General features: G+C 52.6%; 1 protein-coding gene across 1 annotated transcript; it reads left to right on the top strand.

Moving 5' to 3' along the window:
- Positions 1-858: 858 nt before the first annotated feature.
- LOC132248238 (zinc finger protein 420-like) lies at positions 859-20,618 on the top strand. The gene is made up of 7 exons (XM_059721172.1): positions 859-1,315; positions 1,415-1,619; positions 2,592-2,764; positions 3,243-3,369; positions 12,481-12,597; positions 14,974-15,143; positions 15,512-20,618. The coding sequence occupies exons 1-7, from the start codon at positions 1,214-1,216 to the stop codon at positions 18,050-18,052; spliced, it is 3,435 nt and encodes a 1,144-aa protein (XP_059577155.1). The 5' UTR covers positions 859-1,213; the 3' UTR covers positions 18,053-20,618.
- Positions 20,619-26,998: the final 6,380 nt, after the last annotated feature.

Genomic DNA, 26,998 nt, shown 5'->3' with positions numbered 1-26,998 from the left:
TTGTGGGCTGGGCCACTGGGACTGTTCACGTCTCTTAAGGACACGCAGAAATGTATTGTGAGATCAGCCAGTTTCGAAACCCTTCCACCTCCCACCCCCTGTCAAGGGAGGCAGAGAAAGTTTGCTGGTTCCTTGCAGGGATCTTGCTTTTCCCCGTAGCTTATGGTCCTGCCGGGAGCGGTGGAGGAGGCCCGGTCTGCTCACACGAGCGAGGCCAGTGTCCTCTCCAGGGTGCAGCGGGTCAGCATGCCGTGCAGGCGGATGGCGCAGCTCCTGGCAGGCGGCTTTTGGAGAAGGTGGAGGGAGCTAACACACGCTGCGGGTCAGCTGTTGCCAGCTGCGCTTGGTTTATGCATTGCTCTGTGAAAGGAGCCCTTTGGCCCCGGGTCAGTGCCGTGGCCTAGGCTGCCCGGCGAAGCAGGGCACAGGGTTTGCCTCCTGCCTACGGCACGTGAACAAGCTGCCCCCCCACACACCGGGAGCGAGCCGGCAGCTGAGGGGGGAGGCTTCTTCCTGGGGCTGCAGGGCGAGCTCCCCTCTTCCAGGGGGTGGCTCTAGGGGAGGGTTTGGTCCCCGCGGAGGAGCAGGGAGCGGTGCTGAACGGCACAGCAAACGCCTGTAAGACTGCCTCGCACCTCTGCGGCGAGGGGCAGTGTGCGGGGCTGAGCTCCCAGCGCAGCGCAGCGCAGCGCAGCACCCCTCGCGCAGGGCAGCGGGCGCGGCCAGGTGTGCTGTCCGCCAGCATCTCCCCCGGGTTAACGCGCGGGGGGGCGGTCTGTGACGTCACGTGTGACGCGACGAGCAGGCAGGACCTGAGGGAGGGGGGGGTCGTGCTCAGCTCCCAGGAGCCCCCGCGGCGGGGGAGGGGTGCGGGGTGCTGCGGGGCTGGACACGGCCCTCGTGTCGTCCACCCGCGACCAGGCGCGCGGCGGCAGGAGAGCAGGCGCTGCAGGAGGAGCCGGCCGGGCTCCCCGCGGAGCCCCCCCAGCTCGCAGCGGGGCACGACCTGCCCGGCCCAGAGACCTGGGGCCCCGTTTGCGGGGCCTGGGCTACGGGGAAGCCGCGGGGCCGCGGGAGGTTTGCAGCCGCCTGCCTGCCTGCCTGCCTGCGGGAGCTGCGTGTGCTCTGGCTGGAGCCCCAGCGCCGCAGCAAGGAGCAGGTGCTGGAGCTGGTGGTGCTGGAGCAGTGCCTGCCATCCTGCCCCGGGGATGAGATGCGGAGCCGGGCGCGGGGTCGTGGTGTGAAGATCTGCGCTGAGGCCGTGGCCGTGGCCGAGGGGTTTCAGCCGGGTCAGGGGGAGGATGAGACGCTGCAGGTGAGACTGTTGCACCTCCATGTGCTGGCACAGCGTCCCCTCCCAGCCCCATCGCTCACACATCCCGGCTCAGCACTGACATGTTTTCTTCGTCCCCAGGTCGCAGTGAGGGTGAAGGTCGAGGAGGGGCCCTCCGACGAGATGCAGCCCCTGGGGGCACTGCAGGGCCCTGGTGATCCCTGCCCGGAGCAGCCCAAGGCCCATCCTGCAGACAGGCCTTTGGAGGAGTCAGGACAGAGGGAAACCCCGGGGCCTCAGGGCAAGCCACCTCACGTCCCCATAGAGGAGCACCCACAGGAGTCAGGTGAGATCCACGATGGAGATACGGATGCCTGAATGACTGTCCTGCAGCCTGGGGGAGATGCACAGGTGTCTGCCTCTGACAGTGACAGGGCTGCAATGTTCATAACTGCGTGGCTGGGCCAGGACAGACGTGATCGCTGGGGGTGGACTGCTTCCGGGCTGAGGCCCTGATCTTTCTCCCTGCATGAGTGCAGCACCCAGCACACAGAGGCCGCACAATGCAAGGGCAATATCATGCTGCCAGGATAACAGCTATTATGTACTTCACGTCCGAGCTGTCAGTGCTCACTGCCCCTTCCTCGTGCCCCCATGAGCTCTCTGTCCAATACGGGGCTGGTGCACATTACGGAGAAATGAGACCTGGATGGTTTGGGTGCACCTAACCCAGGCCTGTGTCCTGCTGCAGACTCCCTGAACCAGAGCAGATGAAAGCTGCTCAGGCTGGTGGCCCAAACGAGGCTCGATCCCAGGGGCAGGGACGGAGCGGTGGTTCTCCACTCTCCAGCAGCGTGAGCACCGTCCCTCGGTGCAGAAATTGCCCTTCCACAGCATGGTGGTGGGGTCAGTGCTGCACGGATCAGCGGTTCTTGTTCTCCTGGTGCCCCTGCAATCATTTCACAGCCCAGGAGCAGACCAAACTTGCATTTCCCCTCCCCTGCCCTTAGCATGTGGATCTGATACGGCCCCAGCACTGCTTGAGGTGCTTTCCCAGGGTGCAGTGTCCCTGCAGGCACCCTCGTGGTGCCATGATCACCTCCCCACGCTGGGACAGAGTTCCTGGGGCTCATCTCCAGCCTCATGCCATTGGAGGTCTGTTTGCAAGAGCTGCAGGATTCTGAGTCTTCCTTCTCTCCCCTCTTCCACACACTGAGGCCTCTGCTCCTCAATCCCAGGCCAGTGCAGGAGACTGGCAGGGCTTTCCTTGTGCCAGCAGCACCAGGGCTCACGTGTGCCCTCCCTTCCCCACATGCAGGTGCTGGGACCCTGCAGAGAGCTGAGCAGCAGCCTGCTGAGGAGGGGCCGGTGATCCTGGAGCTGCAGAGGACGTGCACAGGGAGCCTGGAGGAGAGGAGCTCCCTGATCCCTGAGCCAGGCCAAGTGCAGAAGGGGCAGGGCAGGCCTCCAAAGCAGGAGGAGAGCTCAGAGGTGAGCAGGGCACCCAGTTCACTTGTGGTGGGGAGTACAGGTGGGGCAGAGCGCAGGAGGAGCCTGGGGTGCTGTAAGGAATTTGGGGAGCAGAGAGACCTGAAGAGCATGAAGGCTGCATCCCTAGCTACATTACCAGGAGCTCCCTCCCAAGTGCAGATACCAGGGGTGCTGACACGGGCAGGCCGGGTTACAGTGCGTGGAGCTGGGGCTCCCTGCCTCTAAACGTGCTGCCCAGGCTGCCTCAAAGGACCAAGCAAATAGCACAGGTTGACCTGAGCTAAAGCCGGCACCTGAACTCCTGTATCTGCGTCTGCATCCACGTCACATGTCAGCTGAAGACTGGGGAGTTGTGTCCCCTTACCGGTCATGGCTAAGATTGCAATTTGTGGTAGTACCCAGTGATTGCAGGCTGGGCTGTGGGGGTGGGGAGCAGCTGGCGCAGGAGACACTGATGGTGCAACGCTTGTGCCTGCAGCTCCAGGAGGTGTTTGAGGACGTGGCTGTGTATTTCACACGGAAGGAGTGGGAGCTGCTGGACGATGAAGACAAGGTGCTTTACCAGGACCAGATGCTGAAGAATTACCAAGCCCTCGTTTCCCTGGGTAAAGCTCTGGGTCTTGCTTCCCCCGGGAGATATGTGAACTGTGCAGTTTTGTAGTCATCTCCCTGTTCCAACAGTCTCATCCTCAGGAACTGTTGGCTGTAGGTTTAAATCCCCTTCCTCCCCACTGCCCTGTCAGTGATAAGGCCTCCCTCACATTTCAGACTGAGATCTCCTCCTTCATTTCCTCCAGCCGCCTTCACTTGTGCCTTCCCCGTTCTTGTGACTCCTGGTTCTTCCACATGCAGCAGTTTCTTGGCAACATGATCTCCCTTTGCCTTCTGAGCATGTTCACACCATCTCCAGGTCATTGTGCACGAATGCACTAAGAGCTGTTCCTTGTAGGAAGATTCTGATTTCCTCCCTGTCTGGCCTAGCGAGTCCTCTCCAGACACATTTAACAATCCTAGCATGCTCCGTTCTGTGAAATCTAAATTCCCTTTCTCCCCTAGTTAGGACCTGGCACAAGTCAATAGATAGTCTTACCAGCCTCTGCTGCTACAACAGGAGATGATGTGTTTCCTCAGCTGCTCCTCTGGCAACACGTGTGCACATTGTGTGACCCCAGTTTGTCTTCAAAGGGGTCCCTGCAAGCTGCTGTCCACATCCCTTCCTAACATCTTCATCTCCATAGACCAGAAACTCTGTCTTTGCTGGGTTTTTTCACAGCCTGTCCTCTCAAGCTTCCTCTGCCACTCTCAGGAGCTTTCTTGTGCTATTCCTAAAATTCCTCTGCTGATCAGATGCCTGTCATAGCTGCAGGACCTAGTGAGAACCAATTTTCACTTCCAGAAGATGTCTAATGCAGGGGCTTGTACTTGCTTTTGTGCAGAGTTGAGGTACTGAGCTTTTACTACGTCAATTTGCTTTTCTGATGCTTTCTTTCCCTTGCCTTTGCCCCAAAAGATTTCCTGTGGGAAGTGCTTCAGTGTTTTCTCTAGCTCAGCAAAGACCATCTAGACCATTTGTATATTATGGTCTTTCCCATGCTGTGAAATGTCTCTTTCAGCCTTCTTTTGTCCATATCCACGACTCCCAGGAACTTGGCATTCAACCCTGCAATTCTTGCCAGCCTGTGCACTCCTAACCCTTCCTGGGATGATCTTCCCACTGGATGGATGATTGCTATGCTGCAGCTACACTTATTATGAAATCATCCGTTCCTTTCCCTCGTCATAATGAATTTTTCTCTCTCCCAGACAAAAGCCTCAGTGTCTGGATCTCTCATGGGTGCTATTCACTGCCATATGTCCCTTCACTAAGCTCATCTTCACTAAGCTCATTGTCCTTTTCATGGAATTTCACTGATAAGATAAATGTTATTCAACCATACGTGTATCCAATACCTCTTCTTTTTGGTACCTTGAAAAAAAGTGAAAACTTTGTTTTTTCTCTCCAGAACATCCTGATTTCATAGATTTTTAGGGTCAGAAGGTGTTGGCTACAAATGTCTAACTCGGGATCCTTAAAATTCTAGTTTATTAGGCGGATTGAAACACTGTAATCATAAACCTTGGGGCTGGTCCCCACACACACACACACACATGCACACACAGTAGCAGGCTACTAAGTCAGGTGTACCTATCCTACAAGCACTGGAGTCTGTTGTTGAGGCTGCTTTCAACGTGGTGTTATCCAGAAGGGGGTCGCCGGCTGGTCCTTCTGGCTGGACATAGATTCATAGATGTTAGGGTCGGAAGGGGCCTCAATAGATCATCTATTCCGACCCCCTGCATAAGCAGGAAAGAGTGCTGGGTCTAGATGACCCCAGCTAGATACTCGTCTAACCTCCTCTTGAAGACCCCCAGGGTAGGGGAGAGCACCACCTCCCTTGGGAGCCCGTTCCAGACCTTGGCCACTCGAACTGTGAAGAAGTTCTTCCTAATGTCCAGTCTAAATCTGCTCTCTGCTAGCTTGTGGCCATTGTTTCTTGTAACCCCCAGGGGCGCCTTGGTGAATACAACCTCACCAATTCCCTTCTGTGCCCCCGTGATGAACTTATAGGCAGCCACAAGGTCACCTCTCAACCTTCTCTTGTGGAGGCTGAAAAGGTCCAGTTTCTCTAGTCTCTCCTCGTAGGGCTTGGTCTGCAGGCCCTTAACCATACAAGTGGCCCTTCTCTGGACCCTCTCCAGGTTATCCGCATCCCTCTTGAAGTGCGGTGCCCAGAATTGCACGCAGTACTCCAACTGCGGTCTGACCAGCGCCCGATAGAGGGGAAGTATCACCTCCCTGGACCTATTCGTCATGCATCTGCTGATGCACGATAAAGTGCCATTGGCTTTTCTGATGGCTTTCGTCACGCTGCCGACTCATGTTCATCTTGGAGTCCACTAGGACTCCAGGATCCCTTTCCACCTCTGTGCCACCCAACAGGTCATTCCCTAGGCTGTAGGTGTGCTGGACATTTTTCCTCCCTAGGTGCAGCACTTTGCATTTCTCCTCGTTGAACTGCATCCTGTTGTTTTCTGCCCACTTGTCCAACCTATCCAGGTCTGCTTGCAGCTGTTCCCTGCCCTCCAGCGTGTCCACTTCTCCCCATAGCTTTGTGTCATCTGCAAACTTGGACAGAGTACATTTGACTCCCTCGTCCAAGTCACTGATGAAGACATTAAAGATTATCGGTCCAAGGACCGAGCCCTGTGGGACCCCACTGCCCACACCCTTCCAGGTCGAGACTGACCCATCAAACACGACTCTCCGGGTGCGACCCTCTAGCCAATTCGCCACCCACCGGACTGTGTAGTCATCCACGTCACAGCCTCTTAACTTGTTCACCAGTATGGGGTGGGATACCGTATCGAAGGCCTTCCTGAAGTCTAAGTATACGACATCCACCCCTCCTCCTGTGTCCAGGCGTTTCGTAACCTGGTCATAGAAAGAGACTAGATTGGTCAGGCACGATCTGCCTGCCATGAACCTGTGCTGGTTTCCCCTCAGCATAATTTGTCCTGCCGGGCTCTCACAAATGTGAGCCTTGATAATTTTTTCAAAGACTTTGCCAAGGATGGAGGTGAGACTAATTGGCCTATAGTTGCCCGGGTCCTCCTTCCTCCCCTTTTTGAAAATGGGGACCACGCTAGCCCTTTTCCAGTCCTCTGGAACTTGGCCCGTGCACCACGAGCATTCAAATATTCCTGCCAGTAGCTCTGCAATGATGTCAGCCAGTGCCTTCAGCACCCTCGGATGGAGCTCATCCGGGCCTGCCGACTTAAAGGCACCCGGTTCTTCCAATTGACTCTGCACCACCTCAGGATCTACGCATGGCAGTCTGGCACCTTGCTGCTGTCTCTCTACAACCCCAGTGAGAGACTCGTCGTGTCCCTCACTTAGGAACCCTGAGGCAAAGAACTCATTGAGGAGTTCAACCTTGTCCCCTCTATCTGTCACCAATTGCTTCTGCCCATTTAGCAGGGGTCCTATTCCTCCCTGGGCCTTCCTTTTACTCCCAATATATCTAAAAAACAATTTCTTGTTGTCTTTTACTTGGGATGCCATCCTCAGCTCCATGGTAGCTTTGGCCTGTCTAACTGCCTCCCTACAAGCACGAGCAGAGGAGGTATATTTGTCTTTGGTGATCTCTCCCTGTTTAAACTTTTTATGTGCTCCCCTTTTGGCCCTTAGGCTCCCCTGGATTTCTGTGGTCAGCCAGGGAAGCCTCCTGGCCCCTTTCCCTCTTTTGCCTCGCTTGGGGATCATCTCGCTTTGTGCCCAAAGGATCGTTTCCTTAAGGCACAGCCACCCTTCTTGGGCTCCCATCCCATCAAAACTCCTACTCTGCAGTGCGTCCTTGACTAATCGCCTGAGTTCATTTAAATCAGCTTTCCTAAAGTCTAGCACTTTCACCCTACTAGTTACCTTACCCACTCGACGTCTTATGTTGAATTCTATTATTAGGTGATGACTGTCCCCCAAATGGCTGCCGATCTGGAGGTCCCCTACCATGTCATCCCCTGTTGCCAATACCAGATCCAGTATGGCATTCCCCCTAGTGGGACCATGCACCTCCTGTGTCAGGTGGAGGTCCTGTACACAGGTTAGAAACCTGCGTGAGCGGTGGGACTTTGCTGTCTGCGTCTCCCAGCGGATGTCCGGGTAGTTTAGGTCCCCCATGACTACCGCCTCCTTAGCTTTTATGGTCTCCGAGAGTTGCCTCAGGAGCCCCGCATCTATTTCTTCCCCTTGATGTGGGGGTCTGTAGCAGACCCCTACCACCAAATCCCTTTCTCCTTGCCCCCCATATAGCCTAACCCACAATCCTTCTACTTCCTCAACCTTGGATTCTGTCTTGATGAGGGTTGATGTATATTGCTCACTGACATAAAGTGCAACTCCCCTCCCCCCCCTTTCTTCCCCGACCTGCCCTTTCTGTACAATCTATAGCCCTCAATATGTACCGCCCAGTCATGGGATGAATCCCACCAGGTTTCCGTTAGGCCCACTAAGTCATAGGTGTTTTGTGCAAGCAGGAGCGCCAGTTCATCCTGCTTGTTTCCCATGCTCCTAGCATTAGTATATAGGCACTTGAGCCCTGCTACTGGTGCCGTTGCTGCCCCCCCCCCCCCCCGCTCCGAGTCCCAAGGGGCCCTTTGATTCTTACCTTCTTGTTTCTTACCTGTGCTGTAGTGCTGGTCTCCCCATGGCTTTCAGGTTTCCAATGCTCTCTTTCTTCAGGCTGGGCTGTCCTTGTGGGTGCCACATGGTTTGGTGGTCCACAGCTTCCCCCGACCTCGTACTCCCCTCCCTCCGACGAGCCTAGTTTAAAGCCCGCTGCAGGAGATCCACCAACCTAGAAGAAAACACATGCTTACCTTTGGGGCACAGGTGAAGCCCATCCCAGCTGAGCATGTCCCTCGTCGTGATGTGCGGATCATTGTCCAGGAAGCCGAAGCCTTCCTCGAGACACCACTGCCAAAGCCGCCAGGTTGTCTCTCGGATGCAGTTCTCCTGCCGTCTTCCTCGTCCGCTCACTGGTAGGATGGAAGAGAATACCACCTGTGCACCGAACTCCTTCAGCACGCCGCCCAGAGCACTGTAGTCCACCATCAGGTGATCGGGGGTTCTCCTGGCCGCATCATTAGTACCCACATGGACTAGGACCATGGGGTAGTAATCGGTGTGCTTGATTCTGGCCTGGATTACCTCCGTCACATCCCGAATCTTTGCTCCAGGGAGGCAGCGTATCTCTCGTGCTGAGGGGTCCTGGCGACAGATGGGTCCTTCCGTACCTCTCAGGATGGAGTCGCCTATGACTAGCACTCTTCGCCTTCTCCTCTGGGTCCTCGTGGATCTCTTGACCTGTTCGGTGTGTGAAGAACGTGGTGTTTCTTCTTGCCCAAGGGTTTCCTCCTCCCCTTCCATCTCCTGCAGGGTCGCCAGGGCCTCATACCTGTTCACCAGTCGGACTGGAGAAGCTGGTACCGGTTCTCTGCGTGCTGCTCTGGTCCTGGCTGTGACTGTCTGCCACTCTGCTGCGGAGGGCATTCCCCGGGCTGCTTCTTCCTTCAGTGCCTGGGCCTGCAGGGAAAGGAAATAATTGTCAATTTCATCCTCCGTCTCCCTGATCCCCCTCAGCCTGCTAACCTCCTCCTGGAGCTCCCTCACCTGTGCCTCCAGAGCCCTAAGACAGGCTCCTGCCGGACAGGTGTGGTGGCCCCCAATCTCTGCCCCCCCTGGCCCTGCTGGGGATCCCTCACAGGCCAGGAGGTAGGGGGACATCAGCTCCCCCATGGGCTCGGTGTGGGTGGAGGCCTCAGACCTGCCCTGGTTAGCCTTGTCCCCCTGGGCAGAGGCCCTAGCAACACTCCTCGTAGACACCATTCTGAGCTGCTGTTTGTAGATCTGTGTGGTGGTGTCTACGCCCTACCCTACAGCAGTCTCTCTCCTGGCCCTTCTTGCCCGCCCGCCTGCGCGAACGCCTGCGCAAATGCTGGCACGCTCTTACAGAGCGCGCCTGTTTGCGTGCTCTGTTCGCGCCGCGCAGCTCGGGAGCGCGGATCCCTACCGGCTCAGCTATATGGGACCCGGGGGACTTCCCCTCCGGATCCGGCTCAGCTGCGCCGGGTCCCTCCCCCCAACTTACCTTCGGGGGATCAGCTGCTGCTGCCCCTGCTGCCGATTCCTCTGCTGCTGCTGCTGCTGCCGCCGCCGCCTCCGGTCAGTCAGTTGGTAAAGGGGGCACACGTGCGTGCGGGACACACGTGTGCCTGACTCCTCTCCTTCCCGCTGCTGGTTCCCGAGTGCTGGGAACTACATCACGCCATGGCTTTAAAGCCCGCGGTTTGAATTACCCGCCCCGCTCCAATGGCCAATCAAGCGCCCCAGTCTACCCGGAAGTGCCTGCTGGCAGTTCTGCCCCCTACGCTCCCCCGCTGGGGGGATCCGCTGCCGCGGGAGCCTGCTCCCCAAGGGTTAGCCCCGGGGGTGCTCCCTGGCCTGGGGGGGACAGTCCCTTCCCTAGTCCTCCCTGTTTGTGTGCTCTGTTCGCGCCGCATGTCTGGTCAAGTTGGAGATCAAGAGGGCGCCACTGAGGGTCACTTTTCACTACCTTTTATCTGTCCCTGGCAGACTTTGGTGACTCCCCAGTTTTCAGATCTGCCCAATCCAGGGGTCATTGACCCTTGTGGGACTTCCCCCCCCTTGGTGGCTACTGGATGGCATCTGTCAGCCCCAGGGATCGTCTACCTGTACTTGCAGGTTTGGGAGTCCGTTGATGAATTTAGAATAGGGATCTGGGAGTGGTCGATCTGGAGATATTCAGCCCAAAAGTTGGTCTCTGGCGTTGATAACTCAGGCCAGGGCTTCTAGCCCTTGATCAGTGACATTTAGAGATTTCCCGGTTGTTACATTGTCTGCCATTGAGTTCTTCCATTGCTTGATCTGCAGCTTCCAGGTGATAATTGCTGTGTGTTACTTTGTTACACATTCAATCACTGATTCACTCACTCTTTCAGGGGCCAGCCTGATACAGGGAAGGGCAGTTTGATTCCTGCCCTTGTTAACATTGTTACCATGTATAACTTACTAAAACACATTTAGCTGAAAGTTGAAAGGTGAGGAGTATAAAATATAAGCTACAAATGCCATGTCACACAAGTAGATAAAAATACCAAAATGCACACATACAAATTTCAAAACACAATTCCTTATCTTAAAGTGAAAGAGAGAGGAAGGAAGAAAAGGTAGAAAAAGAGAAACATATCCAAAGAGGGGAGAGCAACTGCAGGCAAGAGGAAAAGGGGACTTTCTACTACAAAGGGATCTCAGGAGATCATTGCATCTGACCCCCGGCCCTGGGCAGGAAAGCATGCCAGGGTCAGACAACCCCAGCCAGGTGCGTGTCCAGTCTCATCTTAAAGATCCCCAGTAGGGGAGATCCCCAGCTCCCTTGGAGCCCATTCCAGATTCTGGCAACCCTTACTGTAAAAAGTTCTTGCTGACATCTAACCTAAATCTGGTCTCCATCAGTTTGTGGTCATTTTTTCTAGTTACTCCAAGGGGTGTCCTGCTAAACAGAGTATCCCCTATTCCTGCTGACCCCCTCCAACGAATTTGTAGATGGCTGCTAGATCACCTCTCAGCCTTTTCTTGCAGAAGGTGAAGAGATCCTGGTCTCAATCTGTCCATGTAGGGCTTTGCCTGCAGGCCCCTAACCATCATACGCGTAGACCTCCTCAGGACCCTCTCAAGGTTGTCCATATCCCTCTTAAAGTGCAGGACCCGAAATGGGACACTGTACTCCAACTGCGGTCTTACCAGTGCCCCATAGAGGGGATGTGTCACCTCCCTACACCTGTTGGTTATGCACCTGCCAGTGCATGATGCAGTGCGTATAGCTTTACTGATCACTTACAGTCTGTAAGTGTGTTGGAGATTCCTTCTCCCTAGGTGCAGTATCTTGCGTTTGTCTTTGTGAACCTGCATCCTATTCTGTGCTGCCCACATGTCCACCCTGTCCTTAACCCCCTGAATCTGTTTCCTGCCCACCAGTGTGTTTACTTAGGCCCATAATTTAGTGTCGTCCTTGAATTTGGAGAAAGTGCTCTCCACGCCCTCATCCAAGTCACTGATGAAGATATTGAACAGCGCTGGTCCAAGGACTGAACCTTGGGGGACTGCACTGCCTATACCTTTCCTGGTTGATACCAACTCGTCCACCACCACTGTCTGGGTGAGTCCCATAAGTCAATTTACTACCCACCTGACCATGTAATCATCTACATCACAGCCTCTTAGTTTACTTAGGAGAATGGGATGAGACACTTTATTGAAGGCCTTTTTAAAATCCAAATAAATGGCATGTACCTCAACTGCTGCATCTAAGCATTTTCCGACGTAGTTGTAAAAAGAAACAAGGTCACTCAGGCAGGAGCTCCCTGCTATGAATCTGTGCTGGTTACCCTTCAGCATTATTTTTTCCTGCTGGACTCGCACAAATGTGATCCTTAATAATTTTTTTCAAAGGTTTTTCCAAGGCTAGAGGTGAGAGTAACCAGCCTATAGTTACCCAGATCCTTCTTCCTCCCCTTCTTGAAAATAGGGACCACATTGGCCCTTTTCCAGTTCTCTGGGACCTGTCCTGAGCACCACAAGTGCTCAAACAGTCATGCCAGTGGTTCTGCTGTGACACAGGCCAATTCCTTCAGCACTCTTGGAGGAAGATCTTCGGGGCCTGCTGACTTGAACACATCCAACCCCTCCCAAGTGTCCCTTCACTAGGTCGGCGCTAACTGTTCATGAGCTGGTGTCCCTCTTGTGCCTCTTTTAGTCCAGCTGAGAGATGTCATTATTTGTGTTCAGAAATACAGATCCATGGATCATGCATTTCCTCACCTGTCCCTGGTGACACTGTCAGTTTAATGCCCTTTCTAAATCAGGAGTGGGTGGTGCTTTGTTTCCTATGACCACTCCTCATCCACCTGGGTGACAAGGACTATTATCTCTTGAAGGCTTCTGCCTGTAGTGCCTTTTCTTTCATCTTAAATGCTCATCCTCCCTTGTCCATCAAGGCCCTAGTAGACACCTTGAGTTCATTGGATCCATTCCCCTAATCCCAGCTGGATTCTATATCCTGTACCCAGTCACAAATGCTCTTTAACCACTGTCCACACAGGATATCGAGGTCCCACACCTGACTTAATCTGCAACATCCAGCGAGGACAGGTGGAGCTCTGGGTCTGTGATGATGAGGACACTGGGGAACTCTCAAGATCAAAGGACCAGCTGCCAGGTGAGTTGTGGCTGTCTGTCCACTCCACCCCCCATGTTGACTCTGCTGTCAGTAACGCTCCATGGCCAGAGTGCCAGTGGGACCTGGAAACTGCATATCTTTCCTGTGCTGCCATTGCTGATCACGAATCAGAGGGGCACATGCCCTGCCCCCCCTCACCATCCTGGGGTGCACACAGTGGTGGGAGACCCCCAGATCTCTTATTAATGAACCCCTACAGAGTATGGGTGTGTGGGTATGTGGTTTATGGAGGGCTGTGGGTACGTGTGTGGATGTGTGCATATGGTATGTGGGGGAGGTTGTTGGGGTATATATTAGTGTGTCGGGTTTGTGTGGATGTGTGGGTGGGCATGGGGTTTGTGGGGGATGTGGCGGGGGGGTGTGGTGTGTGCATGTAGCAGTAAATGGGGCCTCCTCCAGAGGCTTGTAGTTTTGAGTGTTAGGGGGTATAGGGATTGAGAGGGTCCAGAGGAGTGCCACCCACATGATCTGGGGACAGCAGGGCAGAAACTACAATGAGAGGCTGCGGGACCTGAACCTGTTCAGCCTTCACAAGAGAAGGCTGAGGGGGGACCTGGTGACCTTCTATAAACTCGCTAGGGGGGACCAGAAGGGTTTGGAGGAGACCTTGTTTCCCCTAGCGCACCCCGGGATAACAAGGAATAACGGCCACAAGTTGTTGGAGAGCAGGTTTAGATTAGATATCCGTAGGAACTACTTCACAGTCAGGGCAGCTAGGATCTGGAACCGACTTCCAAGGGAAGTGGCGCTGGCTCCTACCCTGTGGGTCTTTAAGAAGCGGGTTGATGCCTACCTGGCTGGGGTCATTTGAGCCCAGTTTTCTTCCTGCCCAGGCAGCGGGTTGGACCTGAAGATCTGCAAGGTCCCTTCCCACCCGACTTCTGTGATTCTATGATCTGTTTCTCACAGTTTCTCAAGAACAACAGTGGATGGTGTCAGAGAGATTGCTCTCTTGAAACACAGTTTGCTGCTTTAAAGTTTTCTTATACCCTTATAAGAAAGCTGTATGCATTCCTTTAATTGTGTAAATCAAGAGGGTCCCACGCCATAATTGACAGGAAAATCCTGTTAAATGAAAAGTTTCAATTTAAATGAATTAGCTTTTTCAGTGACAGAGGTTTATCTGGTTTGGAACATCTCAAGAAACTGATTAACAACCAGGAAATACATAAAGTTTTAAGGAGTAACTGGACACCTAGGAGCCAGCTTGAAATTTTTATGAATATAGAAGATATACTGCAAGGGCTTCTCAGATGGCCTAGCTGTGCTTGCACTGTGAAGTCAGCATGCATGTTTTGTATTTTACCTGTTGTGACTAAGCCTCAGCTTAGCATGACCTTCAGATCTTACTGTAGTCTTTTAACAGAGTTAAGGGGATTGCTTACTTGGAGTGTTCATAAACTTTGTGGGGAGGACTTCCACCAGTCATCCCAGGAAAAGTATGCCAGCATTTGTGGTTAGGGCTTCAATGGGCTGGATGCTGTGATGAACCCTTAACCATTGTTCAAATGTCAACCATACCCCCTTTGATTCAATCTCTTGCCTCAGCATTCCCTAACCTGGCAACCGAGTTTTGTCAATGAAGTTTGAATAAGCCTCCCATAGTAGGACTGGGGAACGTACGGCCCGAGATGCCTGTTAAATTTTTCTTCTGCTTAGTTATGGTGAGATGAGGGGTGTGTGTGTGGAGGGGGGAGGATAGAAAAGTTCCTTTGTAAGTCCATCAAGCTGGGTGCCACGGCTCCCTCAGGAACACATTGCTGACAGGTAACAGCCCTTCCTGTTTCCTCTCTGTGGCCTTGAGTGTCACCAAGCCTGAGACTTGGCACAGAGTCTTGGTTCATGTTCATGCCAAGGCCTTAGCCCCTTTGAAGACTCCTGTGACATGGGTGCCATCTGGGACCAGTGAGCAGAGGAAAGCTCCATGGGTGCATTCCCTGCACAAGAGCTTTCCCTGGAAGCAGGAAGGAAGCACAGCCCTGGTCATCTCACAAAACAGCGCCAGAGCTCTACGTCCTTCCCTCATGCTCAGCCCCTTAGAGCATGGAGCTATTCAGGCACTGCCCTAACGCACATGTGCAACATGTGCTTCCCCCAGCAGGGCCTGAACTAATGGTATGGACAGTTGGGCCAGATACTCTGAGAGTATCATCAAGTAGGTAATAGCCCAGGACAGGGACCTGCCCCGCCCTCACCCCAGCAATTGGAGTTTTGTCAGGAAGACCTTGTTTTCTTGAGGAAACAGAATGCAAAAGTCCAGGCCTACTCTGAGGCCCATCCCAGTAGATGAAATAGTAGCGTCTGCCCTCTACCAGCAAGGTAGGGACTAATCTGGAGTTTCTTTTCTCCATGCAGGAGGTGCCAGGATGCTGAACAGAGCTGAGGAGCAGCCTCCTGTGGAAGGGTCTGCAGACCTGGAGCCAGCACAGACGTCCTCGAGGAGTTTGGTTGAGATGGACTCCCTGAGACCTGAGAAGGAGCCATGGCACGAGAGTCAGGGGAGACCCCAAAAGCAGAAGGAGAAGGTAGCTTTGAGCCAGGTATCTCCAGTTGGGCATGAGGGTGGAGAAGGGGTAGAACTTAGAAACAGGCCTGAGTGCAGGCAAGAATTTGTGGATCTCAGAGACCTTAAGAGCCACTGGAAAGATGCGCTGCACCCAAGGAAAGGCGGTGAGGAGGGTCTCAGGGGCAAGCCAGAGCTCACTGCCAAAGACACGGGCAGAGCTCACCCCTACCTGTAGATCTGGAAAACCCCACCGCTTCAACAAATGGGGGAAGAGCTTTGTGCGCCTCATAAACCTGGTCAAGAACCTGCATGTGCAGAGGGGGAAGTGTAAGACACAGCTGTGTCATAACTGGGAAGACCTGCACTCATTTTATCTCACTGTTTCAGGACATGTGCATCCACCTAGGGAGGAAGACACACCACTGCACTGAGTGCAGGAAGAACTTCATGTGCTTGCAAGACCTGTCCCAGCACAAGTGTGTGCAGCACCACTGCACCAAGTGTGGGAAGAGATTCAGGCAGCTCTCCAACCTGGCAAGGCACAGGTGCATGCACACAAGAGAGAAGCCACATCAGTGCTCAGAGTGTGGGAAGAGCTTCTCTCAGTCCGCCTACCTGGCTCAGCACCAGCGTATCCACAGAGGGGAGAAGCCTCATCAGTGCTCGGAGTGTGGAAAGAGCTTCACTTACTCCTCCCAGCTAGCTCAGCACCAGCGTATCCACACAGGGGAGAAGCCACATCAGTGCTCAGAGTGTGGGAAGAGTTTCTCTCAGTCCGCCTACCTGGCTCAGCACCAGCGTATCCACACAGGGGAGAAGCCTCATCAGTGCTCGGAGTGTGGAAAGAGCTTCACTTACTCCTCCCAGCTAGCTCAGCACCAGCGTATCCACACAGGGGAGAAGCCATATCAGTGCTCGGAGTGTGGAAAGAGCTTCACTTACTCCTCCCAGCTAGCTCAGCACCAGCGTATCCACACAGGGGAGAAGCCACATCAGTGCTCAGAGTGTGGGAAGAGTTTCTCTCAGTCCGCCTACCTGGCTCAGCACCAGCGTATCCACACAGGGGAGAAGCCTCATCAGTGCTCGGTGTGTGGAAAGAGCTTCACTTACTCCTCCCAGCTAGCTCAGCACCAGCGTATCCACACAGGGGAGAAGCCACATCAGTGCTCAGAGTGTGGGAAGAGTTTCTCTCAGTCCACCTACTTGGCTCAGCACCAGCGTATCCACACAAGGGAGAAGCCACATCAGTGCTCAGAGTGTGGGAAGAGCTTCAGTCAGACCTCCAGCCTGGCTCTGCATCAGCTTATCCACACAGTGGAGAAGCCATATCGGTGCTTAGAGTGTGGGAAGACCTTTGCTAACTCCATTAAGCTGGTTCAGCACCAGCGTATCCACAGGGGGGAGAAGCCATTCCAGTGCTCAGAGTGTGGAAAGAGCTTCACTCACTCCTCCACCCTGGCTCAGCACAAGCATATCCACATGGAGCAGAAGCCACATCAGTGCTCAGAATGTGGGAAGAGCTTCACTTTCTCCTGCAGGCTGGCTCAGCACCAGCGTATCCACACAGTGGAGAAGCCATATCGGTGCTCAGAGTGTGGGAAGACCTTTGCTAACTCCATTAAGCTGGTTCAGCACCAGCGTATCCACATGAAAGAGAAACCACATCAGTGCTCAGAGTGTGGGAAGAGCTTCAGTAACTCCTATAACCTGGCTCATCACCACCGTATCCACACGGGGGAGAAGCCATTCCAGTGTTCAGAGTGTGGGAAGAGCTTCACTCACTCCTCCAACCTGGCTAAGCACCAGCGTATCCACACAGGGGAGAAGCCACATCAGTGCTCAGAGTGTGGGAAGAGCTTCACTCAGTCCTCCACCCTGGCTCAGCACCAGCGTATCCACACAGGGGAGAAGCCACATAAGTGCTCAGAGTGTGGGAAGAGCTTCGCTCAGTCCTCTACCCTGGCTCAGCACCAGCTTATTCATACAGGGGAGAAGCCACATCAGTGCTCAGAGTGTGGGAAGAGCTTCGCTAACTCCTTTAGGTTGTCTCAACACCAGCGTATCCACACAGGGGAGAAGCCACATCAGTGCTCAGAGTGTGGGAAGAGCTTCGCTCAGTCCTCTACTCTAGCTCAGCACCAGCGTATCCACACAGGGGAGAAGCCACATCAGTGCTCAGAGTGTGGGAAGAGCTTCGCTAACTCCTTTAAGTTGTCTCAACACCAGCGTATCCACACTGGGGAGAAGCCATATCAGTGCTCAGAATGTGAGAAGAGGTTCAGTCACTCCTCCAACCTGGCTCAGCACCAGCGTATCCACACAGGGGAGAAGCCACATCAGTGTACAGAGTGTGGGAAGAGGTTCACTCAGTCCTCCAGCCTGGTTCAGCACCAGCGTATCCACACAGGGGAGAAGCCACATCAGTGCTCAGAGTGTGGGAAGAGCTTTACTAATTTCTCCAAGCTTGCTCAGCACCAGCGTATCCACACAGGGGAGAAGCCACATCAGTGCTCAGAGTGTGGGAGGAGCTTCACTCTGTCCTCCACCCTGTCTCAGCACCAGCGTATCCACACAGGGGAGAAGCCACATCAGTGTTCAGAGTGTGGGAAGAGCTTCACTCAGTCCTCCAACCTGGCTCAGCACCAGCGTATCCACACAGGGGAGAAGCCACATCAGTGCTCAGAGTGTGGGAAGAGCTTCACTCGGTCCTCCATCCTGGTTCAGCACCAGTGTATCCACACAGGAGAGAAGCCACATCATTGCTCAGAGTGTGGGAAGAGCTTTGCTAATTCCTCCAAGCTTGCTCAGCACCAGCGTACCCACACAGGGGAGAAGCCACATCATTGCTTAGAGTGTGGGAAGAGCTTCACTCACTCCTCCACGTTGGCTCAGCACCGGCGTATCCACATGGGGGAGAAGCCACATTAGTGCTCCCAGTGTGGAAAGAGCTTCACTTACTCATCCAGATTGGCTCAGCACCAGCGTATCCAGATGGCGGAGAAGCCATATCAGTGCTCAGAGTGTGGGAAGAGCTTTTCTCAGTCCTCACACCTAGCTCGGCACCAGCTTATTCACATGAGGGAGAAGTCATAATAGTGCTCAGAGTGGGAAGGGCTACATCTAATCTTCCCACCTGCCTGGCACCAGCATATCCACACAGAGGAGAAACCACTTCTGTGGTCTGAGAGTGGGAAGTGCTTCCTCCACTCCTCCAAACTGGCCTAGACCAGTGCATCCCTATGCAGAAGCATCCATAGTTCTGCCCGCAATACAGGAAGGGTTTGGAGATGTATACTGGCTCATCACCCACCAGTGTCTGCATCCAGGGAGGCAGTCTCATGCTGGGGGACTGCAGCTGCAGTTCACCCTTCGTTCAGCCTTTGTAGGGCACTGCAAAACCCAAAGAGGACAGAGGCTGGCCTCCCCAGTTTGATTTGGGTTAAGAGTTGAAAGGAAACACCTCAGGAAGAGGCCACCACAGATACTGTTGGAACCTGTGAGGAGATTGTGGCAGAATCCCATCTCTTTCTCTCCCCAAACTCTGCTAGGTGACAGTTTGGTTACCATGGTCACTGCAGAGGGCAGAAACCTCTGGTCCCATCTGCTTCAGGTAACCTTGAGTTGGAACTTGAGCTCCATACATTTCTGAGGGTTGGGGGAAAACTGCTCCCTCTGCCTATGTGACTGGCATCACATACCTGGGTGGGGGGCTTAAGCTCCCTATTGTTCCAAGCAATGCCAACATGACTGGGAGGGGACTGGAGCCCCTTCCAGTCTACCTGGCAACCAGTGATGTGTTTCAAATAGCTTGGCTGGCACCCAACAGTTGCTGGCCTTCATTGGATCGGGTAAATGAGGTCATAAGGTCTGTATAAGTAATGGATTGCTCAGGAGGAGGGGCAGTAGGATGATGAGAACTCAGAGAGAAGCTGGACCATCTGAAACTCCCTCTTTCTCCTGAAACTCATAATCAATGAACTCCAGAGAGAATCTTCATCTGCCTCTTTTTATTGATACATATGTGTAAACTACTTGAGAGCTACCTAGATACGTAGCTTGCTGTAACATAGATGCTCTTTGCTCTATGGGATTTCTTTGATTTTGCTCTACTCTGTATGCTATTCCAAACGTACTCGTAACCAATAAAGTTCTTCATGTCTAGCATGGGAGACTTATTGGAGAGGGCCTAGATTATTCCTTGGGGTCCCCTTGGTTTGGCTGACAGAGGAAAACCACTATTTGTGCTTCAAACTAAGGGAAGCACCCCAGATTCTTGCAGTGAGTCAAGTACCCATCAAGGACTACTAGGCCTGTGTTTCCCAGGGGGCACAGGGCCAGGATCAGTCCAGACCCTGGGTGGTGGAGCTGTTACCCCCAGGCTTGCAGGTGTGCTCCATGAAGTGGGTGGGCGAGACATGAGGTGCCCCCAGGGAGGCACTCTGAGCCTGGAAGATGGTCAGGTGCAGTGAGGTGGATGGCTCAGCGCAGGAGCACCCCCTACTGGCCCACCACAGAGATAATCTTTGCATCAGCCTTAGAGTCTGTGCCACCCCATCATTCTCTAAAAGCAGGCTGTTTTCCCAGGGGGAGAAGAAGTGTCATTACAATAGGTGCCCTCCCCAAGACAGCTGGCTCCAAATGACATTCAAGAACTCTCTTTGGCCCACTGTCACCTTTGACTTCTTTGCTAGCCCCAGGGTTCTTGTATGTGAGGCTTCAGAGTTGTAGGAAGGAGGACATTTATTGCTGGGGAAGCATTTCCTGGCTTCCACCTTGACCATGCCTTTCCTCCCCACTGCATACCCCCTTCTTCCAGGCCTGCGGATGCCCATCGCGGTCTTTAAGAAACTGCTACTGGCACCCCATGAGCCCAGTTTGCCTGTTTTTTTTTTTTCTCAGCCCCTCCTCAGAACTCAGCATCACCAGGTGCCAGCTGTCCTCCTTCCCACTGTCCTTTCCTTCATGCCATTCTCTGCAGCACCTTCCTTGGTAATCAAGCCTCACAACTTAACAGGAAGGGAAGTTTAGATATTAGGAAGTATTATCTCAGTAGGAGGGTAGTAAAATACAGGAACAGGTTACCCAAAGAGGTGGTGGAAGCTTCATCCTTGGTGGTTTTCAAAACCCAGCGTGACAAAGGTTTGGCTTGGCTGATCTAGTTGGAGATAGTCCTGCTTTGAAAAGGGCGTTAGACTAGATGAGCTCCTGAGGTCCCTTCCAAACCTAATTTTCTATGACTCTTTAGAGGAATGCCTGTTCTATACATTTGGGTGCATTGGTTATCGCCCAGTTGGTCTTCTTTGCCATACATTTGCATTTTCACAGATCTGCATTTTGCATATTGGCTTAAGTTTCTATTCCACCCATAAGAGCACACAAATGCCAGCATAATCATTTTGACTGAAGAAGGGTGTTTTTTCCCTGAAAGCCTGTAAAGATCAATTTTGCAATGATTTAGTTGATCTAATAAAAGATATCATGTTTACCCAAAGAACCTTGTCTCTGTTCCATACATTGTCATCACTTGTTGGATATGCTGTCCATATTTTCTGGTCATGGAGCTCTCATCTGTATTTCATTATTAAACTTGCTAGGTGAATGAAGCTACATGGATGTTTGTGAGCCATTTTGGTGGGACTGACTCTTCAACCCTTTCTTGGTGCCCAGAAGAACTCTGGGGGTCAACAGGCTTCCCCTGAGCCCTCAGCCTTTGTACTGCTTCGGGAAAGGGGCTGGAGGCCACTGTCCCCAATTTGTGGCATTTTGCTTCATATAATTTGCTCTTTTTTTCAGCCATTGCTTTTGGTATCTGAAAGCTTCATGGCATATGGGGCTCCTACCCATCCCTAGTTCTTCCCCTTTTGTATCCTGAATAATACTAGCTTCCATTGCAAGACCAGCCATTCCAGCATTTTTCAGATGCAGGAGGTCCGCTAGTTCCCTGCAGAGCCAAGCAGGGCTGCTGTGCCCTTCTGCTTCCTTTCCTCCAAGATGGGATAGACTTCGTATGCACATCTAGGTTTGCTCCCTTGAGGAGCAACCACTCATCCTGAACTCCCTTGCTCTTTGGGTTGTGGCCCTTTAGGGCCTCACTGACTAGCCATCTTAGCTTGTCGAAGTCAGCTTTCCTGAAGTCAAGGGCTTCTGTATTGCTGACTTGCCAGCTTTATGGCAAATGGTGAAGGTGATCAGCTCATGGTCACTGTCACCCAGCTTCCCTTCATTCATTAAGTCACTGATTAGGTTGTCTCACATTGCCAGTACCAGGTCAAGCAGTGCTTTACCTCTCATCAGCCCATAGACTTCTCAAGTCAGATAGAACTCATCCACACACGTGAGGAAGCTTTGTGATCGTTCAGATTTGGCCAAGCGCTCTTCCCACGAGATGTCTGGGTAGTTGCAGTTTCCCTTGACAACCATGCCCCTGGAACATGTGACCTCAGCCAATTCCCTGGTGAACTCCTTGTCCAGCTCTTGATCCTGGGTAGGAGGTCTGTAGTAGACTCCCACCATTGTGTGCCCTGTGCAGTGTTCCCCATGGATTTTAACCTAGAGGGTCTCCAGTCATCCACCCTGGGTGCCAAAGTTGGCTTGCAGGGACATGTAGCTTTCCTTGACATAGAGATCTACACCCCCGCCCCTTTTGCCCACTTGATCTCTCCTGTACAGGGTATACCCATCTATACCTATGGCCCAGTCATGGGTGGAGTTCCACCAGGTCTCTGTTATCCCTATGACACGATAATTATTTGTGATAAGCAGGAGAACAAGTTCCTCCTGTTTATTCCCCAAGCTCCTGGCCATAAACAGGAGGAACTTGTCCTCCTGCTTAACACAAATAATTACAATGTCATAAGGATAACGGAGACTTTATATTTTGTTAGGACAATGAGCCCAGTTAAGTCCATCTAGACTAATAATAATAATTTGAATATAATAAAAGCCATAGTCTGTATCTGCGCATAATGCTGCAGGCCAACTGTGCATGTGCTGCTGAGAGGGAGGGCCTTGATTGGCTGGCCTGGGAAGGTGCAGGCACAACTTTGTACCGTTGCTTAGAGTGGAGTTGGAAGTGAGGCAGCTGCCCTCACCGCCACAGGCAGATATATGATTGGGCTGGGCACAAGCCTGGGGCCCCTTCCAATTCAGGGCCCAGGATCCTCTCCAACAGGGCTGGAAAAGCTGCAGTTTTAAACTCTCACCCATTTTTGGCACCAAGTTTAAAACTGCAGTTTCCACTTTTGCTTCCCAAGGAGCTGGAAGCAGGGCCCCTCCCCCAATGGGGCTGAGGGAAAGGGGGGCTGTGCTGGGGTGAGGCTGTGAGAGCCGTGCAGTGTGGCGCCTGGCAAAGAGGGGGCTGAGCCGGGTCGGGAGAGCCATGCCACAGCTGCCGAAAGGGGGTTGGTTGGTGCTGGGAGGGCCTTGGACGCCCCCCAAAATTCATGTTAGTCCCCCTGCAGCTGAGCTACCGCTCCCAGTCCCCACCCCCCTTCCTCAGAGACACAGCGCAGTGCACCCCCACCCAGCCCAGTCCTCTGCATCTATGGGGCTGCACAGGACAGCTGGGAACAGCTCCCTGCATGGGAGTATGATACGGGCTGGGTGGGAAGAGACCGAGCATGCGGGTGATTGAGAGTAGGGAAAGGGGGGGGGGGCTGTGACAGGAAAGTGTGGCTCTGTGTGTGTGTGTGTGTGTGTGTGTGTGTGTGTGTGTATAGCTCTATGGGAGGGACCTCTGTGGGTGGGGCTGTGTGTGTGGTGTGTGGCTGTGGCTCTGTGGGGGGGGGGGGGCTGCTTGTCGGGAGGGGATGTGACGTTGTGTGTATGACTATAAGTGAGGCTGTGTGTGGGGGGGGCACCTATGGCTGGGGGTGTGCGTGGCATGTGGCTGTGTGTGTGAGTCATGTGGCTAAGGCTATGGCTATGGCTTTGTGTGCCTGTGTGGCTGTGGTTGTGTGGCTGTGTATGTGGCTGTGTGTGGTGTGTGGCTGTTTGTATGGCTGTGTGATGGGCTAGCTGGTAGTGACTTAGCCCAGGGGTTTTGAAAGGGAAAAGATGATTGGAGGGCTTGGGTTTCCCTTTCCTCACCAACCAGGCCCCAGAGACTCACCCTCCATGTCCCCTGATTGGACCCTTGGGTCACCTGGAGGGGGATAAAAGGGGCAGTGCAGCTGTCTCAGGAGAGACCAGTGAGGGACTACAAGGAAGGAGCTTCAAAGAGCTGAGTCAGTGGGGCGGGAGCAGTTGCCCCAGAAGAGCCTGAAGGAGCGGGATCTGCAGGCAGTAGTTGGACCCTCAGCAGTGCGGCATGCGGCCAGCAGGAGAGGCTCCCCGCTGGGCTCAAGGATCCCCTAGGAGACGCTGTGGCCAGCAGGAGAGGCTTCCTGCTTCAGCAAGGATCTGAACAGCGACCTGAGAGGTTCCCAGCTCTGCTTCCAGCTCCTCCAGAGGCCAGGCAGCTTGATGTGAGCCCAAGGCTCCAGCAAGATCAAGACCCCTAGCAGCTTGGTACAGTATTAGTACTGTTGGGTATATGGTAGGGTTTTTGCCTGCTATGTGGGAGATCTGAGTTCAAGTCCTGACTTGGGGTGAGTGAAGTAATAGGAGAAATCCAAGAGGTACTCCCTCTTCAATTGAAGGGCTGAAATGGCCCGAAGCTCTGCCTCTTGCCTTGCTTAGGGTGTGCATAACCCCTAGAGCTAAATTGGGAGTTAGTCCATTTGAATTAATGTATGGCAAACTGTATCCTAAGAATCCAGTTGTGACGCATGGGAGTCAAATGCATGTAAAAGGGGAAGGCTGGGTAAAAGATTATTTGTATTCTTTGTCTGTTGTATTGTCTTCTCTCCACAGGTATGTCCAGGAGCGACTTCCACTCCCCTTAGATACACCAGTCCATAAGTTCCAGATCAGAGACGAGGTGCTGGTCCAAACGTGGAAAGACAAGCCACTTCAGCCCAGGTGGAAGGGACCGTATCCTGTGATTCTCACCACTCACGCTGCAGTGAAGGTTCAGGGGGTAAAACCATGGATACACTACACCCGGGTGAAGGCTGCACCAGAAGTACCACCTGCAGGAGAAGGTGCTGAAAGTGTCGCACCGGAAGCTGATGCAAACGGACACCATTGGACAACAGAGCCAGTAGAAGGACTTACATTTTTGTTTAAACGTCAACCATGTGGAGGAACACCGGTTGAAGATATTTTCATGTCATGCCTTATAGGGGTGCCCACTCCATTGGAAGCACTCCGGAATCAGACTTGGTTCGCATCTGGGGGAATAGGAGGTCCAATCAATTACACTAACAACCCATTTGGGGAACCATTAGCACAGAAAGAAACGCTAGTACCTTTGAAATAGGTTTGTTGACAGTCACCTCCCCTGGTAACACCAGCTGTGCCAATTTTGTGAACTGTACCAAAGCTTGTAAAAGCCTAACCAAAGAAATGAAAATTTTCAATTGCTCAGACGTGACTAGTGTATCTTGCAACTACGTTCATGTTGTATTACCCCGGGGGTGGTTCCTTCTTTGTGGGAAGACTGCCTATTCATATATCCCAGCCAAAGCCACAGGAGGCCCTTGTGCTCTGGGCCGGTTGACTGTCTGGCTACCAGGTATGCCTACAACCTCTAGTAAGCGTCACCGGAGAGGTTTGAATGTGCTAGATGAATCCTGTGATAGTGATGTAGACCTCCTGAGTGAGGCCGAGGTAGTGTCCTTAGCAGTTTCCATAGTAGGGGTGCCAGGCCTAGTAGTGGACGCTAAGGCATAAGCACAGATGTGAAGCATTCGAGGGAATGTGTTGTTTCAATTTGACAGATAATTCTGAGTTGATAGAGTCAAAAGTGCAGAAGTTAAAAGAAGTTCTGTCCCACATTAAGCAAGGGGAAGGGTTCGACTTCTCATGGCTTACTTCTTGGCTTCCTAATTTTTCATGGCTTAAGCAAATTTTCCTATTAGTTGTGGCAAGTATGTGTATTTTCTTGATGATTTGTTGTGGAGTACAGTGTGTGCCTATGTGTTGTGAGGTACTCAAGAGATCAATTTCTTCCCCCGTTCACCGCGTGATGTTTGTAAAATCATCAGTTACAAACCCAATCCAAAACGATCGGGAGGGAGCAAAGAGATTTCTGAAGATGAAAAAGATGGTTGAGGACTATGGTCCTATTCCATAGGTCCATAGCCTCGAAGGGGGGATTTGATGAGTACCCTTGAAATTTTTATAAGTTTTTATACTTTGGGAGCAGCTGTATGTTTTGAAAAAGTATTTTATCTAACCAAGGGCATAGAGTAGGTTGTTTAGGCTGGGGGAGATCACTTGTTGCTTAGTTGCTTAATTGCTGGCCTTGCTAAAAGGAAAGGCCGTATCAGCGAGGTCCCGGGTGGAGTTTGAAGGGGGTTACTTGGGGTGGAGTTGGAAGGGGGGTTACTTGCTGGGCTTGCTGCACAATTTATCACATCAGCAAGTTTAACCTGTCATGTAGCTATATAAGGCTGATGCCCACTTGGATGGGGGTGCTTGCTTTGTGAACGATTGCCAAGCACCGCTTTCTGCGCAGAAATAAAGATTAAGTTGGATCCTCCACCCCTGTGCGTTTATTGGCAGAAGCGCACCAGGCACGAACTCACTGTCCTTTGGGGACAACAGCATCCCAAGGAAAAACAAGGACCAATGGTCATAAACTCCTCCAAGACCATTTTAGGGTGGACATGAGGAAAAACGTCTTTACTGTCCAAGTCCAAGGCCTGGAACAGACTCCCCAGAGGTGGTGCAAGCACCTAATCTGGACTCCTTTAAGAAGCATTTGGATACTTATCTTGCTGGGAGCCTTTGACCCTAGCTGACTTCCTGTCCCTGGGGCGGGGGGCTGGACTTGATGATCTCCCAAGGTCCCTTCCAGTCCTAATGTCTATGAAATCTATGAATGGGAAATAGCACCAGGAACATGGAGGCCAGGGCTGCTGGCAGAGCTTCAACCTCTTCTACAAGTGAAATCTGAGGGGCCACAAAGTTACAGGCTGTGTGCGCGAGTCCACAAATGGCCTGGCTGACCCTACATATAAGAGGCTTATCAGTCAGACCACAAAAGATCAGGAGATCAGTTTGAAAACTACTGCATTGCCCTCAGATAACGAGGTTTGTGAGGCTTTGGGGATATCTTGCCTGAGCTTGGAAACTGGAAGGGGAAGCCCCTGTAGCTACCATGTGAGGGGAAAATTAAGCCTTGCAGACCCTGACCACAATGGGTTCTTCCCCTCGCTATATGGATGGGACATTAAGACACTGCCCTGCCCCAGGGTGGAGAACATCCATCCGCAGCACCTAGCACCTGCCTCATCTGCACAAGTCCAGCTCTGCCTGTAAGAAGTGACCTAGAAACTACTATGCAAAGCCTAAGCAAAAGTCTCTGTTATGCGATGAATGCCCATCTGCAATGATGAGGAGGAGACAGTCTTAGATAAAGGAGGCTTGAAAACAAAAGCAGAATCAGAGTACTGGGTCAAAGAGCTCATTAAAATACTGAAAATCACGCCCCTAGGTGGGGAAAGAGTATGCTAATGAAACATACATGTATGTTAATGAGATACATAGCTAAAACACAGGTATAGAGACATGCTCAGTAAAGAACTCCTTGCGTCACTCCTTTATAGCCAATTAGCAAACAAGGATGCTTATGAAGGTCCAGAACCCCTGTATAAAAGATGCTTAGAATTAGAAATCAGTGTGCTTGTTATGTGAAATTATTCCGCTTGCACCTTTTATTGCTAGCAATAAATCTTCTTTATACTTTCACCCCTGGTATCTTTATTGGCCTTTGCATACCGGGCACAAACCCAGACTTGAGCTGGGGCTCAACAGTTTTTAGCACCC

The sequence above is a fragment of the Alligator mississippiensis genome, chromosome 2 (genome assembly GCF_030867095.1).
Source record: "Alligator mississippiensis isolate rAllMis1 chromosome 2, rAllMis1, whole genome shotgun sequence".
Classification (NCBI taxonomy): domain Eukaryota; kingdom Metazoa; phylum Chordata; order Crocodylia; family Alligatoridae; genus Alligator; species Alligator mississippiensis.
Note: the sequence above shows the minus strand (reverse complement) of the source record. Positions and strands in the feature narration are given on the sequence as shown.

What these genes read in the sequence shown, in the direction of transcription:
- LOC132248238 (XM_059721172.1), top strand. Translation starts at nt 1,214, where the DNA reads ATGCGGAGCCGGGCGCGGGGTCGTGGTGTGAAGATCTGCGCTGAGGCC. An exon ending in ATCAAAGGACCAGCTGCCAG is followed by an intron (nt 12,598 to 14,973) that starts GTGAGTTGTGGC and finishes TTCTCCATGCAG; the next exon opens with GAGGTGCCAGGATGCTGAAC. An exon ending in CCCAAAAGCAGAAGGAGAAG is followed by an intron (nt 15,144 to 15,511) that starts GTAGCTTTGAGC and finishes TCACTGTTTCAG; the next exon opens with GACATGTGCATCCACCTAGG.